At 42.3% G+C, this 21229-nt stretch overlaps 1 protein-coding gene across 3 annotated transcripts in view; it reads right to left on the reverse strand.

Annotated features, from left to right (window-relative positions):
- Positions 1–2460: 2460 nt before the first annotated feature.
- LOC119973996 (constitutive coactivator of PPAR-gamma-like protein 1 homolog) overlaps positions 2461–21229 on the reverse strand; it is a 167822-nt gene continuing 149053 nt past the window's right edge. For 2 of the 3 annotated variants that reach the window (XM_038812752.1, XM_038812751.1), the window contains exons 14-17: positions 19553–19736; positions 16010–16148; positions 9603–9705; positions 2461–4414 (exon numbers count right to left, since the gene is read on the reverse strand). In XM_038812752.1, coding sequence (XP_038668680.1) covers positions 4067–4414; positions 9603–9705; positions 16010–16148; positions 19553–19736 — 774 coding nt within the window. In that variant the 3' untranslated portion in view covers positions 2461–4066. Of the gene's footprint in view, positions 4415–9602; positions 9706–12959; positions 13359–16009; positions 16149–19552; positions 19737–21229 lie in introns of those variants that run through there. The other variant, XM_038812753.1, reaches the window with a different exon arrangement.

The raw sequence follows: 21229 nt of genomic DNA on the forward strand, positions 1-21229 counted from the left end.
CTTCATACACTCCAACCATAAATCAAGAATCCGGCCCTCCCCACCCCCTTTGGAATTCGGTTTCTGCTGACATGTTAATTTTCCCCGAGAAAGTCGATGAACTGCTGCCACCTCTGGGTGAAGTCAACCATTGACCCTCTTAAGGCGAACTTTATTTTCCTGAGACTGAGAAACCCAGCCATGTCACTAACCCAGGTCTCTACATCGGGGGGCTTCGAGTCTCTCCACATTAATAAGACCCGTCTCGGGCTACCAGGGAGGCAAAGGCCAAGACATCTGCCTCTTTCGGCCCCTGAACTCCCGGCTCTTCCGACACGGCAAAGATCACCACCTCCGGACTCGGCACCACCCGCGTTTTGAGTACCGTGGATATTGCCTTAGCGAAACCCTACCAAAACCCTCTAAGCTTCGGGCATGCCCAAAACATATGGACATGATTTGCTGGCTTCCCACCTGTCCTCTACCCCAAAAAACTAGCTCATCCGGGCCACCATCATGTGCGCCTGGTGGACTACCTTGAATTGTATCAGGCTAGGCCTGGCACATGATGAGGATGTATTAACCCTGCTTAGGGCATCCACCCACAGACCCGCCTCTATCCCTCCTCCTAGTTCATCCTTCCACTATCCCTGAAGCTCCTCCACCGGAGTTTTCTCCGCATCGAAAAGCTCCTGTTAAATATCTGATACCTGCTCCTCTCCCACCCAGGTACTGGAGACTACTCTGTCCTGTATCCCCTGTGGCGGCAGCAGCAGGAAAGCCGGAACCTGCCTTCTCAAGAAGTCTCGCACCTTCAAATACCTAAATCCATTCCCTGTTGGCAATTCAAATTTATCCAACAAGGCTTTCAAGCTGGACAGGCTCCCGTCTATAAATAGATCCCCCATCCTCCTAATTCCTGCCCTTTGCCATCTCCGGAACCCACCATCCAGCCTAGCCGGTACAAACCGATGATTATTATAAATCGGGTTCCAAACCGATGCTCCCTCCACTCTCACATCTCCTCCACTGCCCCCAAAAACAAAGTACTTCTTTGGAACAGAAAAGACAGGGGAAAACAATATGGACAAACAATATTTTTATGCTCTCAAGTATGATGCAAGAATTTTAAAATTCCTGCTTCAGTATTATGTTTGATCACAAGTGTGTGGTTGGATTATGTCTCAACAATGCCTGGCTATAAGAAAGTGTCTCTCTTTTAGTATAGTACATGAATCTACTGCTTACTGGATCTGAATCATATACAAGGGACTGAACCCAAATAGTTGCCAGAAAATAGACGTTGCTAATATCTGTTCTAATATTTTTCACATTTTGTCAGTCCTTGGAAATCCTTTTGCCGGATAACTATTTATAGCAAGTTATTCATCCCATATTATTTGATAAATTGGCAATAGCTTATTAATGAAGAGAATATACTGAAGGGCTGGATGTTTTAGATTAATTTAAGCTATGATGAGGCTCCATTTTCCAAAATCAGTTAGAACACTTCTCATGAAAAAACAACTGAACAAGTGTCTGATCGTGCTGCCAAAGATCAGTAATATCTACAGCAGAGGGAAGGTTTGCAGCAGGAGGCTTAAGTAAAGCGTGCTAATTAGTTCTATATTGTGAGGGTGTAAAGTAAAAAGCTCAGAAGCAACGTATTTATTCTGCTTTAGGAATTTTAACAAATGCAGGCCTGTTGCCCGAAGTGAAAAGAATTGCAACGTTAGGAGCAGAAAATGTTTCAATGTTGGGTGATGGTGAATTAATTTCTAAGTGCACATCTAGCATTACCAGATACCAGCCTGGTACTCTCCGTTGATAAATTTTCATACGTTTGTTTAGCATGTAATAGTCAAATATATCAAAGCTAGTCAAATTCCTCGTCAGCAAAAGATGCCCGAATATCTACTGAAAATATATCCTTCAGAGTCAAGGAAATTAGCTGCATCACAGTAAATATTAAAAATTTATGTATATTAAATAAGACATTTCTTCAATCATCTTTTCATGAATAATGTTTTAACTGATTTCAGCAAATGAAAACTTACTAAGATATATATTCACAGCTTATGAATTATTTTAAACATCCACATTTTCAGGATATTTTCTTCATTAATAAGCTATTGGTAACTTATTAATATGGGAAGAGCAACACACTGCAACATAGTACCAGGCAAAGTTGTATTCCAATGGCTGACAACTGTAAACATTTTTAGTGCAACAGAGGCCGATATTCTGCAAATAATTTCAGTTTACCATGTTAACTCACTGCATTTTTCAACACTCGAGATCATTAAAAAAAATTAAAATCATTAGCACATCATTAATTACTTTTGATCCAAGATGTAAGACAGAGTAAGGTATGAAACTGCTTGTTTAATTATCGAGAGACTTAAACACAAGTTACTCTCAACTTCCCAGCACAATCCAAGACAGATCAGTTAATCAATGGAAAAAGAGAACAACCAATGGTTTATACTAAAAGAATAAAGATTTTTATTAAGCATTGTAAGTTGCATTCAATAGCCTTCCAGTATTACACCTCACCATAATCCATCAACAACCGAGCAAACCCAACAGTAGTTCATTCTTGCACAATCCATATTTAGGTAGAACTCCTTTCAACTTACAGAAAAGGTACTATGTAGCTGTTGCGGGCAGGGGTTTGGTGGGGGAGGTGTGGGGAGGGGGGGGATTGTTACATTTTATTTCTGTTCACTAATGTGTGATGAAGAGCATCAGGAAAATTATATGAAATAATAATAAAGTAAGGAATCTGATTCAAAGTACATCAGGTTTGAAACACTAACAAAAACAGCAGAACGATACAAGTATATTTGCTTATACTAAACTCTTGATGGGAAAGTTTTAAAAACGAGCAATTTGCTGAATTGTCCGCTACGTAGGGGGTAATTTTTTTTGAAGATTGAAGCTTTTCAAGAATTTTGTAGAAAGATCACTTTGCTAATACAAATGCATAAAACAGCAACAGAGAACAATATGAATACAGTAGCGATGAATACACCAGGGTTAACATTAATCATTCAGAGTGGCTAGATAACGTTTTGTAGGTTTTAGAATAAATGCAACAGAGGTCAATAACCACAAAATTTAAGGTTAGAGCAAGTTCAGTTAATGACTAAACATATTTTAACATCTTTTTATAGGACTATGACTAACTGTTTTAAAATTTGCAAATGGGCACAGTACTTGTAGGATGGAAGAAAGAGGACGATAACATGCATAATATTAACTACACACTTCAAAAATTATGAACCATGCAGAAGTTTAGCCGAAGTAGTACTAATGTCTACATCTGATTCAAAAACCACTGATTTCATTGATTCACGGATGCATGGTAAGAGCTGTCATATTCACAAAACGTATTATATGGTGATGTTTAACTATTTTTAAAGGTCATCTGCATCTTCAATGAATGTTTTCAGTTGTTTCTTGACATGTAATTTGTTTCTTACACATATTTGCTTTTTCTTAAAGATTGCCAAAACTGAAGCTGCGATATTACTTTCTAGTAACTTAACATTGAATTATTTTATTTTTAAAAACCTTTTGCTGACATAACCACACCAAAACTAATGACATTGAAATAGTAGAATTTTTTGTGGTTCTGCGCCTTTTGCAGGCTTATGAAATTTAAATCTTAAAATAAGCAACTGACACAACACATAAAATCAATTAAGATGGCAAAGTTATGGTGCCAAGTACTGTACTGTATTTTAACCTATGTATTAAAGACTGCCAAATTAAAGCCATATTTGCTTTACCTTCTGAAAAAGAAAATGTAAATCGTCATAACCAGTTTGAATGTCTTGTAATACCATTTCAAATGTGGGAGTCAAATGCTCTTCATTTCATTTGGTAGCATTCAACTGCAACTGGCTAGAAAAGATTGCTTGTTAAACAGCTGACATCAAAGAGGGATCCGAATTCCAATGTCCTTGTTTCTCTATGGAGAAGAAAATATTGTATGCAACTGTAGGCCTTCCTTTTCAAATATTCCTATTCTGTAACCTTCCAAACATCCTTCACCCCCTCAACAAAAAACAAAAAATACACATTACTCTTCCTTTTTCAAGACAGCAGTACCAAGATTTTCATCTCTATTGCAACTGCCATCTGTAGTTAGTGCATTTAAGTGAGGAGTTGTATTGCACATTTTAGAGTCATTATTCAAGGCACTTTCAGTTTGGTTGGAAGCCCTGATGTCTCCTTTGTTTCCATTTAGCTCAGAAACAGGTTTACTTTCATCTGAAACTCCATTTTCAGCAGGAGAGCTATCTGAAGAGTCTTCGGCAAGGCCTGATTGAGGCTTCTCATGTTCCTCTGAACAATGGTCTCCAGAATCCCCAGACACTTTCAATTCTTGAGCAATTTCTTCTGCTGAAGCAGCATAAGCTGGTTGACCCTGCCGCACAGAGGAAAGAACACTTTAATAAGCACACATCAAACCTTGTTACTTAGTGAGATATTCAAGCAGATCCATAATTTTACTGACCTAATATAGTTCCATGACTAACAATTTTCTATGGACCCCTGCAAAGTAATGCACCATTGTCTCATGTTCATGTAGCTATTTAATCAACTTAATTACAAACATTTCCAAGTGTTGTTTGCAGATGAGGAAATTGGTATTTTGATGGCAAAGGTAAACCAAGATCATAACTTTTATATAGGTAAAAATGTCCAGAAGTGCAATTCACTCACTTATCATACTCATTTTGGAAACATACAAACAAGGGTAGACCATTTAAGGGCAGCACGGTAGCATTGTGGATAGCACAATTGCTTCACAGCTCCAGGATCCCAGGTTTGATTCCGGCTTGGGTCACTGTCTGTGCAGAGTCTGCACATCCTCCCTGTGTGTGCGGGGGTTTCCTCCGGGTGCTCCGGTTTCCTCCCACAGTCCAAAGATGTGCAGGTTAGGTAGATTGGCCATGAAAAATTTCCCTTAGTGTCCAAAATTGCCCTTAGTGTTGGGTGGGGTTACTGGGTTATGGGGATAGGGTGGAGGTGTTGACCTTGGGTAGGGTGCTCTTTCCAAGAGCCGGTGCAGACTCGATGGGCCAAATGGCCTCCTTCTGCACGGTAAATTATATGAAATTTAGACTCTTGAACCTGTTTTGCCATTCAATTAACCATGGTTGAATTGTACTCAATTTACCTTTCTCGGTTTGTATCCCTCGATACCTAACAAAATCTATCTGCCATGTTCCAATTGATCAAGCATACACAGCTCTTTGATGAAGCACGTTCCATATTTCCACTGCTTCTTTGCATGTACAATGCTTGCTGATTTCTCTCCTAAATGGCCAGGTCGAGTTCCATTTCCTTTTTTATACATTCCCCCACCAAAGCCAATATTATCTACCCTATCCAGCCCCTTTATCATTTTAAATAACCTATTTAGATAAGTCTTCAAGCTTTTAAATTCATGGGAATGCATCTGACATTTATACAACCCAATCTCATTTGTTAATCCTTTAAAACCTTGTATGATTATGGTGCACATTGCATTATAATCTTTCCACGGTAACTTTTCTGAGGTTCGGTGCCCAACCAGGAAGCAATACTCCAAATGGGATTTCATTGAAGCTCTGAATGGCTGAATAGTTACATCGCCATTTTTGTATTCCAACCCACTTAAGACAAAAGTCAAGGTAAGAAAGGATGAAGACAGCAGCTGGCCACTGAGTGCAGATAGTCACAGGGTGTGAGCGTGGGAATTTGGGAAGTGAGGGAATATTAAGGGTTAATCTGTTTTTAAAATCTAGCCTAGTTTGAGTTTAGAATTAACTACAATTTATGGTTAAAGTTAAATTTCTTTCAGGGATAAATAAGTTCCCAAGAGGAGAGGCAGCTGCAGTTAGTAATTAGTGCAATTAGGTAGTTAGCGTGAACTAAATTCTCTAGCTAGCAGTGTAGACTCATCTCTGTATAAATTGAGCTTGTAAAAATTGAGGTGGTCTTGCTAAGCACACAAAGTAAGCAAGAACAAAGATGGCAGAAAGTAACTGAGTGCAACTAGACAGTGCGAACGTGGAAATTTGGTGAGCGAGGGAATTTTGTAGTGAGGGAGGAGATGGCATTCAAGTAAGTAGCTACCTCAAAATCCGTGCTTAAAAGAGCAGTGAGAGCGTCGGACGAGTTCAAAAGAGCTAGGAAGTTCAACCCGTTGACCGGCCACATTCTGAGACAGGTTCAGAGGCAATGGCTAATATTTAAAGAATTAATACATGATTTACAACATACATTGGTTTGAGGCACAAAACCCCCAACAGTAAACGTTATCCAATAGTGGCTAACAAGAGAAATTAAAGGTTGTTCCCATCAAAGGAAGAGGCTAATAAAGTTGCCAAAAAGTAGGAAACCTGAGGTTCGGAGCTTTTTACTATTCAGCAAAGAAGGAACAAGAAACTAATAAAAGAAAAATAGAATGAGTGTAACCTGAGAAACATAAAAATGCACCGTATAAGCTTCTACAGGTACGTAAAAAGGAAAACAGCAAAGACAAATGTGAATTGAATTTGATTTATTGCCACGTGTACTGAGGTTCAGTGAAACGTATTTTTCTGCTTACAGCCCAGACAGATCGTTTCATACATGAAAAAACATAGGATATGCATTAATGCACAATGTAAATACATAGGCACAGGCATCGGGTGAGCATACGGAGTAGAAAAGATGTGTGAAGAGATCAGTTCTGTCCATAAGAGGGTCATTCTGGAGTCGGGTAACAGCGGGGAGGAAGCTGTTTTTGAACCCGTTAGTGCATGTTTTCTGGCTTTAGTATCTCCTGTCCAATGGAAGAATTTGAAAGAGAGAATAACCCAGGTGGGAGGGGTCTTTGATTTTTTGGGTTGTGGGGGCGAAACCCATGCAAACACAGGGAGAATGTGCAAACCCCACACGGACAGTGACCCAGAGCCGGGATTGAACTCTGTGAGGCCGCAGTGCTAACCCACTGCACCACCGTGCTGCCCTACAGATTATGCATTATGAAATGAAAACAAAAAATTATAGCACTTTTTATGATCTGTAGTGAAATGCAAATGCTGCTAGGCCCCTTTACACAGCTAAAAATTATTAGAATTTAACTGGGTCAAAACAGTAACTTTTGCTTTACCTTCTATACCAGTCAAGATTGTGGACCAATGCATTTGGTCAAATCACCAAATCATCAGCATTTGGTCAGACCTCAGCATTTTATCATAGGTAGTGGATGTAAATACAGGATCAAGTCCATACTAACAACAGAACATGACCTGCTGGATTATGGACTTGCAAAGTGAAGCAAAGGATTACAGCAGTGCTTTGTAAACTATTTTACAATCTGACCCTATTTCAACTCAGCATAACTTTCTCAAAGGTAACAAGGGGCAACAAAGGCTTGCCTTGCCAGTGACTCTCACATCTCCAACAAATAAATTTTTAAAAAATTGTTGAAAATTTAACATGACCCCTGATGCCAGCAAAAACAAAAACACAAACAGCATAGTTACATTCAGTATGTGATTATTAAAGTTGCCATATCATATATAATAATGAACCAAATAATTAAGATCTATATTTAAGTGTTAGTTTATATACTCATGTAGGTTTCAGCCAAGCTCTCCATATTTCTTGATAATATAAGATTCAATGAAGGCCCTTTAACCTCTATCGTCAGCCCCCTCTCCCATACCTCATACATCTACTCCTCTTCCCAACTCTTCTCTTCCACTTACTCACTAAGCAGCCACTCTACCAAAGCTTCTCTGCCCCTCGCTCACACAGTAGACCCTATTCCCAACTCTCCTTCCACCCTCCGTTTGCTAAACCCTGTGGAGACTTGGGCTCCATTCTCCCCACTCCCAGTCCTTGCTCTGCTGATCTCCATAGGGTTCACTGTTTCACCCTCCTGGCCCTGCTGGACACTGCAGTTCCATTAAGTGGCCAGCAGCAGAGTGCAACCTTCTGGTGGAATGAGTGATAACAGTCGGATCTGGGCCGGCGCAAGGCTGAGTGGTGGCTCCCCTGGGTCCTGCTCCTGGCCTTGTTACTGGCGACAATTTTCCAGGCCGAGAGACGCTCTTTCTGGCCTGGGCCACTTTGGAGGCAGAGGCCAGAAAAAAAGGGTTAAAATTCCATGATCCAAAAGGAGGAATTCTGATAAATGAGGTAAATCTCTCATCCCTGGATGAGACCTCCCTCCCTACCTCAGGAGGAAGCCCCGCCTTAGAGAGCTGCTAGCCATCTGATCGGCTGGCAGCTCAGCGGGTCAAGGAGCTCAATAGATCAAAGTGTGGACAGGTCACCTGTCGCTCCCACACCTCCTGTAACGTATCAAAACAGGTCACGGCAGGTTGCAGGAAGACAAATGCTGGGTTGGACATGAACTAACATCCCTCCCTACCTTCAAACCCGTTGGTGGAGGAGCGTAAAATCCAGCCCCAGAGTTTGACAAAAAGCCTGAAATTCAATATTTTGGGGGAGGAAGCGAGGAGCAGAATTTGGGCACATCAGATTGGCTAGTTACACCCATTCAAAAATAAAAGCTACATTCAGCTGCAACAGGGTCCTAGCAGAAGATGCATGCATGTCTGGCAACCATGAAGTATCGGCACAGGTTTAACTCCACATCAAATCCTGCCTCTTGGCGCTTCTGAGACTTATAGTGTTAAATGACCTGACATGTAGTTTACAGCAGGGTCATTGCCACTTATTAAGTACTATTAAATTACTATAAAATTATTTTGCTGGTAGGGACAGCTGGTTTTCAAACAGTCGTGCCAGATTGGCTTCAGCAATCACAGGATGTGGAATTTTACGCTCGTTGAAGAGACCGAAGAGGTCACTCTCAATCTTGCTTTTTGACTTGAACAGTTTTTCATTGAAGAGCCTCGTCAGCTTCTCTTTGATAACCAGGTTTCTCTGGCGTTGGTGCTGTTTTTGTCTACATTCAGAGTTGATATTCAGCTTCTTCCTCTCGGGATTGTGCATCACCAGGTGACGGAGATGACTTTCTTTCATTGCAAATGCCATTTGAAATCTGGGAAGTTGCATTTGTATTCCAGGACCTTGAAATGGTCTTTGCGGATGTGATGTTCCAAGTTAAACGCAGTTCGGAAATTCAGTTTGCAATCCTCCATTGGACAGACTTTGGGGCGGCACGGTAGCACAAGTGGATAGCACTGTGGCTTCACAGCTCGATTCCCCGCTGGGTCACTGTCTGTGCGGAGTCTGCACGTTCTCCCAGTGTCTGAGTGGGTTTCCTCCCACAGTTCAAAGATGTGCAGGTTTGATGGATTGGCCATGATAAATTGCCCTTAGTGACCAAAGGCTTAGGAGGAGTTATTGGGCTCCGGGGATAGGGTGGAGGTGAGGGCTTAAGTGGGTCGGTGCAGACTCGATGAATGGGCTCATTCTGCATTGTTTGTTCTATGTACTACATTATGGCAAGTGTAACTCTTTCCCTGCCTCATTTTTGGTTGTACAACAGTACCATCAAAATATTAGGTTCACATTCAAAATAATGTCAATCAAATACTACCTCAAAAACAATATATTTTAGATCAAAATTCTGAAAGGAATAAAAAGATCTTATAAATGCTCACCCCCTGATTTCTGACATTCCAGACAGCAGCACTTTTAGTGTAGTACTTAGCTCCTCTGCTGAAACGACTAGCTGCTGGGCTGGAGATAATTCCTCTTGCACGCCTTAAAAAGAAAAAAAGCACCAGTTCTTTTAACTTTATGAACTTTCTTTGAAAAAGCATTCTAATAACTATGGGACAGGATCAGAAGAACATTTTAAAAAAGTTTGCTTACATAATTTTTAAATAAATTGATCCTATCAAATACTATTTACCAGATCCAAACTTAGCTTCTCAGAATACCTTGTATATGTTTCCACTGCCCTGATTCATGCACCAATCAAATTTTATTGAATTAGGCTAGTACCTCAAACAATTTCCATGGAATGAATATTTGTATGGTCTTGGCTGTTGAAGCACTGAAGAGAGGTGTCCCTAATGTTTCGACTTTAGGGTGGCACGGTGGCCAGCAGTGCTGCCTCACGACGCGGAGGACCCGGGTTCGATCCCGGCCCCGGGTCACTGTCCGCGTGGAGTTGGCACATTCCCTCCATGTCTGCATGGGTCTCAGACCCACAACCCAAAGATGTGCAGGCCAGGTGAGTTGGTCACGCTAAATTGCCCCTTAATTGAAAAATTAAAAAAAAAATGTTTTGACTTTTAAGCTTCACAATAGCCAAGCCACTAATGGGTTGCTATAATAATGAAATCACTCCCTCTACTGCAAATGCAGTACTTACCGATGCATAATTAATGAGCTTCTGACTTGCCACATCGGCCAGTGGGAAACATGCCCACCACTGCACTGTCTCCGGAATGGACAATTCTGCCTTCTGTGTCTGTTCTAATGAAGTAACAAATTTTTTTTAGAAACAACTGCAAGACGACGACCCGTCATTGCGTTCACCTGCACCCTCCACAAGCAGAGAGACAAACGCCTCAGTGGGTCATGGGTCTAGATTAGGCTTGGGTCACTTTCCAGAGAACAGCTAGCTGACAGGTGTCTGCAGTAGTTGGAAACAGTGAAGCCCAGATATCTCGTACTCGGAGGACTGTTGGAGATGAGGGAGTCAGATGAAGAGTCTCTGCAAGCAACCGTGTCTATGGTAGAGATGTAACAATAGCCAAAGGAAAATAAGGTGGAGCTGCGAGAGAAAGACAAATGGTTACAGCAAGGATGGAGCAGCCTGTCCATGTTCTCTCTGACACTGTGGCTGATATTCCAGGTCTGGGGTCTTCACGGGAAGGGTGGTGGCCGCCTTGGAAACCCTGATGAGATCAGCCAGTGACGAGATGTGGCGGGGCACCTTACCAACCTCCCTCCAGGGGACCTTACTCTTCAGAGAGTAAGTAAGGTAGGGACCCTCGGGCACTCATAGGGAGGAGAACCAGCAGCTCGAGACCCCAGAGCCATCCACATAGGTAACTTAAGTGTGTCTAGCAAATCCTAATCTGCTCCGCCGTCATCCCATCACCTCCAGCTGGACAGGTCGAGGAGGGCCCACTTACCAAACAGCAGGAGATCCAAAGCAGGCCAGGGTCCCCAGGTTTCGACCCTCTAGAGATGTACTCTACAGTCATTAACGCTAACAGGCATAGCAATCAGCATGCTGCTTCCAACTCTGCTGTGGAGGTCGGGACCACCAAGCTTTAGCGGTACAGTTAGAAAAATTAAGAAACTTTGACATCACCTTGGGGTCACGGGTGTTGAATCACTGTATATATCATGCACCTCTATAAATATATTCGCTGTTGATGGGATCAGTCTCATCATTTGAAAGCATTGTGCATATGCCTCTTATTGGAAGGGTGAGCCATGCTCCCACTCTGTGATCGCCTCTCTGTGTGAGCCTCACATTCATGTGATGTGCAGCTGAGTCATATTTACTTGACCCTTGTGTTAGGAAGGTATGTCAAACACTTTACTGGAAGTATTTACAAATTATGTTAGCAACCTATACTCCTTACAAGACAACATGGAGTGAGGTACGTTCAATAGCCTTGGACATTTAGCTGTAATTGTTTCAAGGGTGCCTTCGTTGGTAGCTCCAAAGCACAAGATCTACAACCATGATGGTCTCTCCATCCATGCACGCTAAAGTTTCTCATTAAGGTGGCAATGACTGCATCAAGTCCTTTGACAAAAGCGTTTGCACTGTTGAGCTAACTTTCTCCTCCCAGATGCACAGATACACTGACCGTTCCAAAGATTAGGGCCTAGTGAGTCATGAGGGTTGAAGGTGCAAGTCTGAATACTGAGCTTGCTCTTGATGCTACTGGTTGTAAAGGGTTTTCAGTGCACTGGCTCGGTCTCTTTACCTGCATCTTACTCCTAGAATCTTGTGGAAATCAGTGTGGCACGGGCACACCTTCCACGCTGTGCTTCTTCATTGGTATCCTCACGTGGAAGCTGATCCTCATCTTCCTCTTCAGGTTCCTGCCCTTGCTGATTTTCATTGTCGGAGGAGCTCTCAGCCTCCTCCATGCCTCCCTTTGGCAAGGGATCCCGGTTTCAAACACCAGATTGTGACGGGTACAACTGACCACGATTATGCGTAGAGTACTGAAGAGCCCCACCTGAGCGGACCAAACACTGGAAATGCACCTTCAATATGCCAATGGTCTGCTCGATGATGGATCGCATCAAACTATGCGCCACGTTGTAGCTCTCCTCTGAGGCACTCTGAGGACGATGCATGGGGGTCATGAGCAATTGTTTGAGCGGGCACACCTTATCCCCAAGCAGCCAGACCCACAATCATGGAGACTCGTCGAATATGTAAGGCACCTGGGAGTGACTTATGATATCGTCTCCTGTGAACTCCCAGGGTACCTGGCACAAATGTGCATCATGTGCTTCTGATGATTGCACACCAGTTGACCGTTCAGGGGGTGGAACTCTTTCCTGTTGATCAGGAGTTGCTGTTATGGAGATCTCAAAGCCAACATGTGAGTATTCAGTTACAGTACTATACGGAAGTCTATGGTGGATGCAAACATCAGAAACCGAGCAGCCTGACAAGCTTCAATGAGTGCTAACTTCACACAATGTTGAACCTTACTATTTAGGCGACCTGTCACCTCCTTGATACCTTTATGTGTTGAGGATTGTGCGATGTCATGTAGGTTCCCAGTGGATTATTTTTTAAAATATAAATTTAGAATACCCAGTTCTATTTTTCACAATTAAGGGGCAATTTAGTGTGGCCAATCCACCTAACTTGCATATAGTATTGGGCATGAGACCCATGCAAACACGGGGAAAATATGCAAACTTCACAGGAACAGTGACGTGGGACCAGGATCGAATCAGAGTCCTCAGCACTGTGAGGCAGCAGTGCTAACCACTATGCCACCGTGCTCTCCCCCCCCCCCGGGTATTCTTGGAACAATCCTTAAGCAAACAAATTGAGCATGGTGGTGAGCTTCAGAGGCACTGGCCAGGTCTGGCCTCCTAGTCTGTGAGGCATTAGATTCTCCTGCAGAATATGGCAGTTCTGATCCACCACATCATTTGACAAGTGCAGTCGTGCGCAGCATCGTCTTTTGCTCATCTCCAGATAGGAAAGTCTTCTTCAGTAGAACCTTGTGGGTGCAAGTCGCCTCCATGAAATGGATTTAACCTCCTCATCTTTGGGTCTTGCTGAGGCTCTGCTGGACCATGAACCGCTGGCCAGGTCTGCTCTCGAAGATGTGCTAGGTGGTCCTGGGTCCTTTGCCTCCTCAATCGGATGACTGCCATCAAGCAGGAAACACGGAGAGCAAGCTCCATTCTCCCTGTAGACCGACAGATGCAACAGATTAATGGATACTGGGCAAATATAGTAGACCTCCCATTCGCAAACAGAAAGCAACCGTCATACCCTAGAGCTGTCTGCAAGTCTAGCTTTTTGCTGATACAGCCTTGTAGCTGAGGTGCAAACTCACAGATCTGAGTGATCAAGATGCCAACCCTGATACTTAACATCTCAATCCCAAAGTGTTTGGAAGGTGTTTGGACCCATTCATGAAATGTGCCACCTTACTAAAGGCACTCCTAAAATCTCTGATCTAGTATTCTGATTCAACCCAATTTGCATTTCAGCAATGACTGGATGCCCTTTGGAGAAAGCACATCAGAGGCTTTTACTGATGATCATGCAGATATGCAGCAGCTGTACTTCTGTATCAGTTGCCTGCATTTTCATTCTCATTAATCTGTTATGGCACAAATGGAGCAACTCGATTGTGAAAGCCAATAACTCCTGCAGTCTCTCGATAAGGAATTGCTCCAATTGTACCTTCTCAAGGAAGCGTTCCGCTTTTCTCCCAGCTCTGACTCTATTTCAATCTTGTGATTCTTCTTTTTAAAATAAATTTAGAGTACCCAACTATTTATTTTTTTATTTTCCAATTAAGGGGCAATTTAGCGTGGCCAATCCACCTAACCTGCACATCTTTGGGTTGTGGGGGTGAAACCCACGCAGACACGGGGAGAACGTGCAAACTCCACACAGACAGTGACCCAGGGCCGGGATTCGAACCCGGGTCCTCAGCGCCGTAGGCAGAAATGCTAACCACTGTGCCACCGTGCTGCCCCCAATCTTGTGATTCTTAGCAGTTCAAGGCTGCTCCCTGAATGGCTCCTTTGTCTAGTCATGAGCACATCCCACACTGCCTGTAACCCCTCCAGTGCAGATTCTTCTCCAGCTTCGATTTTAACCTATACAATAGCTTTGGGGGGGGGGGTTTCCAAGATGGCAATGCTACATTTTGTACCCGAGACCAGGTTCGATGCTCCCCGTCAGTGTTTGGTTTTCTCCAATCTTCCTGGACCCTCATGATGTGCAGGTTATTCTCCAGCCTACTCCATTAACCTTTGGATCCCATTGTGGTAGACATTCCAGCCTTCCCCTCTGAACCCATTACTGTTGATGTCACCCTGTCCCATGTCAACCGTACCCCTCCCCATTTCAAGGTTATGTGCATGGTCACATGCAGAGAATTCTCCCCACCCCCTCCCAAAGCTGATCACAACACCGTCCCCGTCCCCCCCCCCCCCACACGAGTCTCTGCGCAACCCATCCCTCTTGTGTCACGCTAACACAACCCAAAATCTAACCTGCCATGAAAGTGATGAGGGGAGGGGAAAATTCGAAATTTGAATTCCTGCCGGCGGAATTCTGACTTTTGGCCTGTCTCCAAATGTTCTGCTCCCACGCGCCATGAAACACGCTGCAGGCAGGACTGGAAAATTCCACCCAAAGATTGGGACAACAGTATCAGGAGTATCTTGTCTGGGAAGGGTAGAATAGTTTTACAAAATCGAATTGTATTTATGCCGAGGGTAGAAACCGATGGGCATACCTACACGACAGTTGACATACTACAAGCAGAATTTTCCCAAGTACCAAACCATTGGCAAAGCCTTCTAACTCAGCAGCAGAAATTTGCAAATGTCTATGATTTTCCATCCATTGACACTCATGGACAGGTAATTGCAAGTTGCGCATCAGCCTTCTTTGTGTGGGCCTGTTAGTAGTATGGACCCTAAAAATAAATCCACCCTACTGTTCCAAAAGTTAAATTAGTGTTTTTTTCTTCTTCTCATGACTTTTACTTCTGAACACTGTTTCCACTAAATTGTTCTTGTCATTTAAAAACATTCCTAGCTCCTTAAAAGTGAAAATGAATAATGTTTCTGAATGTCTAAAAAATGAATGATAGTATTTTCTATCGAGCAACACATTTGTTAATTATACATTCAGGAAGAATAACAAACATAACAAATCGCCTTGGGTCAATAGAACTAGCTGCTTAATACACGTATTTCTTCTTGAATAAAATGATAGACCAACGTTTTTACTCAAGTCACATGAATAATGTAGACCGATGACGTGGTTATAAATAAAGAACATTTTATTTGATAGGTTTCAAAAGTTGTTTTAATTTTTAGCATAACTGCAAAGAATGTTGTGCAAATTTACTATTGTTCAGTTGATCAAAAACTTAAATGTTACTGTCTGAATCAAATCCAGATCTAAGGAATTGGTCAATGATTAAACTTCATACTCACTACATATTTTAAAATTTGCTGAAAACCAAAGACAATTAAAAAAAAACTCAGTTTTTAAAACATTATTCTCACATCATACTGAAGAGTTAGCATCCGCTTACATATTAATTTCCTTGTACTGCATTTCACTTATTTTAACATAAAGTCAGTATTGTAAACTAATGACTTGTTGGCACAGACATTATGGATGAGTTCAGGGATATTTAGAGGAGTTCCTCAAGATTGCTTGGAAAGGGGGAGTTTATCCTCACTGTACAGGGAAATCCACCCTTATTTTCTGTTTTACTTCCGATTCAACTAAAGGTTTAATGTCACAAATTCAAACCACGAGCAAACTGAGATACATTAAGGGGGCTCTATATAGCCAACATACCCTCTAGCTGGTCCTCCAACAGAGACAACCTGCAGGGGGAAAGCGGTTCTGCCGCGCCCGCGCTTGCTCCCTGCCCACTGGCCTACAACGGTCCCTGCAATCTCTAATTTACCTCCTTGGGAGGGCATAGGCTGGACACCTGCAAATAGAAAAGAAATAATTAGTGCTACTCAGCATTCTTCAGTAAATCAAAATGAGTCCTATACCAACAAATCTTTGTTAAACTTTGATTTATTAGTCAGAAAATAAGAAACTATCGAGAGGTCAAAATATTGAAAATTAATGTCTGTACATCAGCTCAAGTATAAATTGAACTGTTGTTTTAAAACAAACATATTAGCACATTTCATGTATTTTTTGTTTTACATACTCTATAGAGAACATTATATTGATCCTTGCAATAGTTACCAGTGTGCTAAGAGCTGCTCACTTCCACTTGCCATACACTTCTAAAAAAAATAAATTTAAAGTACCCAATTTTTTCCAATTAAGGGGCAATTTAGTGTGGCCAATCCACCTAACCCTGGGTTGAGAGGGGTGTGTGTGTGTTGGGGGGGGAAGAGAGAATGTGCAAACGCCACATGGACAGTGACCCAGGGCCAGGATCAAACCTAGGTCCTCAGCGCCGCAGGCAGCAGTGCTACCGATTGCGCCATCATGCCACCCTGGCCATACACAATAATGGATTAACATGCGGTTATCTATCGACGCGGTTAATTTAGCAAAATTGACTTCTCTGTATAGTTTTTGCCCGTTAGTCAAGTACAGCATGAAGTGCTTCTTTTCCCACAGCTTCAACTATCCCGACATGGGCAAGTATTTTCTAGCTAAATGGACACCCTTAAAGTTATGTAAAAGTGGCTACTTTTGTAATAGGCAAAATTTTATTCTGAAAGTGAGAGCAAAAGAATATGATCTTTCTTTCATTTTTCACATATGGCCTAATACACTACGTTAAGTACCTAAAGGTTAGGTAAGAATGAGAGAATTTGTTCTGACATGCCTATACTCCAATCAAGAAAACGTCACTTCTACTGGAGTAGTCTAGTAAAAACTTTATTTACACATCAGCACCTTCTAAATCAGTGATATCTGTTGCCTAGGATAAAGACAGCATACTTATAAGAACACTCCCACATGTAAGTTCCTCCAAGTCACACACCATCCTGACATGGAAATATTTTGCGGTTCCTTTATCATCACTGGGTCAAAATCCAGAAATGCCTTAGCATACAGCATTGTGCGTTAATGGACCACAAGGTCTGCAGTGGTTTAGAGAAGTGGCTCATGCTATCGTTGCAAAAGTAATTTGGGATGAGCAATGAACATTGGTTTTGCAAGCAATGCCCACACCCCATGAATGAATGGAAAAAAAGAAATCAGTCATTCTTGTGGCCTGAGTGAGATTGACTATTTTTTTAAAAAAGTTGGAATACGTAATTATTTTTTTTCTAGTTAAGGGCAATTTAGCGTGGCCAAGTCACCGACCCTGCATAACTTTGGGTTGTGGGGGTGAGACCCATGCAGACACGTGGAGTATGTGCAAACTCCACAAAGACAGTGACCTAGGGCCGGGATCGAACCTGGGTCCTTGCTGCTGTGAGACAGCAGTGCTAACCACTGCCCCACTCCGCCGCCCCAGATTGACAATTTTGAGTCTATTAAAACCGGTTTGCGGATTAACATAACAAACAACTTCAATCCCAATCAAAACTAATAATAGTTTGTGTGTGGTGAGGAAGGGGAGGAAGAGGCAAGGTCAGCAAATATCCTTGATCAGCACACTACCTAATAAGTTCCAGAAGCAATCAATGCAACAAAGATCTGATACAGTAATTGATCTGGATTAATATCAGTACAAAAGCTATCATAGAACTTCAGATTATATAAAAAAAATACAGATTCAGCGCAGATTAAATCATCTGGGTACAATTCAAGCACCAGGGCAACCTGGTCACTCAGTAAGAACTGTCTTCACCAAAGGGTGATTTGCAACATGTGCAACATGTTATTATATGACATTTTTTTGAATAAAGATATTTTTGAAAAGGGAAAACTGGATGACTTTCTGAAGGAGATGGGATGCAATGCAAAAAGCACAGAACATGGGGATGTTTTGGATTGTTCTTGCAAAGAGCTGGAACAAGATACAATGGTCACTTTGGTGGTGTTTAGAGTCAGGAAGAATTATAACATGAAATGAGGTTTTCTTAGAATGCAATGGAACTTAACATGAGCTTTTGTTTGAAAAGCAGATTTCTACCCAGATGCCAACCTGAATGGAGAGCGTAGCTGCCTGTTAGGCAAGCAAATCCTGCAACACAAGGTTGGAGCTCACGAACAGGTAGGTCTAGTGCTTGTTGGGGTTAGAGATATTCTGGGGGTTGTGGGGCGGGGTTGGCTGCTGGTAGAGAGGGGTGAAGATTGTGAGATGTATGTGATCCATTCTCGAGTGCTTGGGTATGAGAGAACCAGAGATTACAAAGAAGATTGGGTTAGGGTTAGGAGTGGGTTCACTGATTGAGGCATAGTGTTTAACAAGAAAGCTTGTTGGGCTTGCAGGGAGCACTCCTACTGATCCTAGCCCACAAGCAGCTTTGTAAAAGGACTTACCCGATGGGTTTGGCCTATTTTACCTCCTTTTAACCTGCTGTGTTTCCCGATCCACAGTGGTTAAAAATAGAAACATTTAAATGAAGGCATTCAACCTTCTGAATAGGTTTTAACAAAATTGTGCCCTGGAAATGGATTGGTCATCCGCCACTTCACCCGTCTCCATTAAAAGTGGAAATAGGGAGTGTCAAGGGGCACAAGTCCTGTTTTTTAAACTCTTACCTAAAACAAACCCACCCATTTTGGGGGCGTTAAATTACTGTGTTGCAAGCTATAAATCATATTTTTCTCAAATCTACAAATTCCATGGCAATTTTCCTCTGTCACAATGTTTCAAATTTAAAACCCGGATCTCACATAAGATAAATGATAGACAGCTTAACACAAGTTTTCAGGTTCTGAATGTAACAAATGGAAATGACCCGTTGATAAATCAAAGGCATCTTAGAAAGCTAGTTACACCCGGTACAGATCATTTATAGCCTTAATGACTGCCACTGGCGAAAGGGATAAAAATTGAGAACTGGAGCTGCAACAAATTTGTAGCTAGTTTCCCATCACAGCAACCAAAACAATACCATAAGGGAATATACTGATCAGAGATAAAGTCACCCTGACTCCTAACAAGTACGCCAGATGCATGGAAATGATCATTTATCCAAATATAAAGCCAGGAAATGGTAGAAGTCATGAAGATTTAAAAGAAAAGGAATTTTATCTCAGACTATGTCAAGGGACTTTCATGCTAATAAGGTAGCCATTTAACTTGTCATGCGACTGGACAAATCAAAACCAAAATCAGTTATGCCAAACACACAAACAGTTTCCCAAATGTCAGGTTAAATGTCATAGATTATACAAAGTCATTTATGGCTAAAATTTTGCTGACATTTCAGACTTCAGTATAGAAAAAACAGTAATGCCCCTTACCACCCAAGCCTCTTCCTCTGCCATGATGTGTCAGGAATGGTCCAACAGGCCGTGGATAAACTGCAGCTGGATAGAAATGCATGGCTGCTGGAGGAGGATAAGCAAGAGGATGAGCTTGCCTAGAAAAGTTTAAGCCTTCCAGAATACTCTGACGCATTTTCTCAAGTTTTTCAGCTTGATCAGCCTATAATTAATCACAAAATAGTACAGGTTCTAAGTATATAGAGCACACATATTTCCACTCTTGATTTCCTATATTATGCCTGTTCCCCAAAGCATCAATAATGTAGATAAACCAAACAATGGTGTATAAGCTACAAAATCTAACACTAATGAGATTATAGCCTATTGGCTCTTTATTAATTTATAATGTAAACCAAAGCTATTTCAAATTGCAAAAAATGCATTTTGTATCTATGTTCTCAAAACAGTATTTGCGTCCCAAACATATTATATCTTGTATGTGGTATGCTAATAGATAACAAACTATGCTAATCAAAATGTACAAACTTGAAATATTTTAAGTTATACCACCACTTATAACTACGTCGACTAACTTTAAAAAGTTGATTGAGTAAAAAAAGTTTAATACAAATATTATTTCTAAAAATTTGGTACACTTGGTATAGAAACTAGACTGTTTAGGCAAATTTATACAATGGAACTTGGAACAACTCGAACATAAGGAGATCATGCCTAGTTCCTTTTCAATTTGTCAACTAGTGACTCTGTAAATGATTTTTTTTTTAATAAATAATTTTTATTGAAGTTTTTACAAAATACAAAATATAAACATCATAACTCTATTAACGTACACCCGTGGTAACACCCCGTAAACAGTGCCCCCCAGCTGCAAGAGCAACTTCAAACAAAAGGAAAAAAAAACCCAAAACAGAAACCAAAAGACAGAGAAAAGAGAAAAAGAAAAAAGAACAAGGGAGAGAGATAGCACCCTCCACAAACCCCTGTGTACAGTTCTCCCCCCCCCCCCCCCCCCCCCCCCCCCCCCCGGGTTGCTGCTGCTGTCGGCCTATTTCTCTACCGTTCCGCCAGGAAGTCCAGAAAGGGCTGCCACCGCCTGAAAAACCCTTGTACTGATCCCCTCAGGGCAAATTTCACCCTCTCCAATTTAATGAACCCTGCCATATCCGAGATCCAGGCCTCCACGCTTGGGGGCCTCGCATCCTTCCACTGGAGCAAGATCCTCCGCCGGGCTACTAGGGACGCAAAGGCCAGGACCCCGGCCTCTATCGCCTCCTGCACTCCCGGCTCCACTGCCACCCCAAACATTGCGAGCCCCCAGCCCGGTTTGACCCTGGATCCCACCACCCTCGACACCGTCTTTGCTACCCCCTTCCAAAACTCCCCCAACGCTGGGCACGCCCAAAACATATGGGCGTGGTTCGCTGGGCTCCCCGAGCACCTAGCACACCTGTCTTCGCCCCCGAAAAACATACTCATCCTCGTCCCGGTCATGTGAGCCCTATGTAGCACCTTGAGCTGTATGAGGCTAAGCCTCGCACAGGAAGAGGAGGAATTCACTCTCTCCAGGGCATCCGCCCATGTCCCCTCCTCAATCTCCTCACCCAGCTCCTCTTCCCATTTACCCTTCAGTTCCTCCACCGAGGCATCGTCCACCTCCTGCATCACCCGGTATATGTCCGAGATCCTCCCTCC

This window comes from Scyliorhinus canicula, chromosome 11 (genome assembly GCF_902713615.1).
Source record: "Scyliorhinus canicula chromosome 11, sScyCan1.1, whole genome shotgun sequence".
Taxonomy (NCBI): domain Eukaryota; kingdom Metazoa; phylum Chordata; class Chondrichthyes; order Carcharhiniformes; family Scyliorhinidae; genus Scyliorhinus; species Scyliorhinus canicula.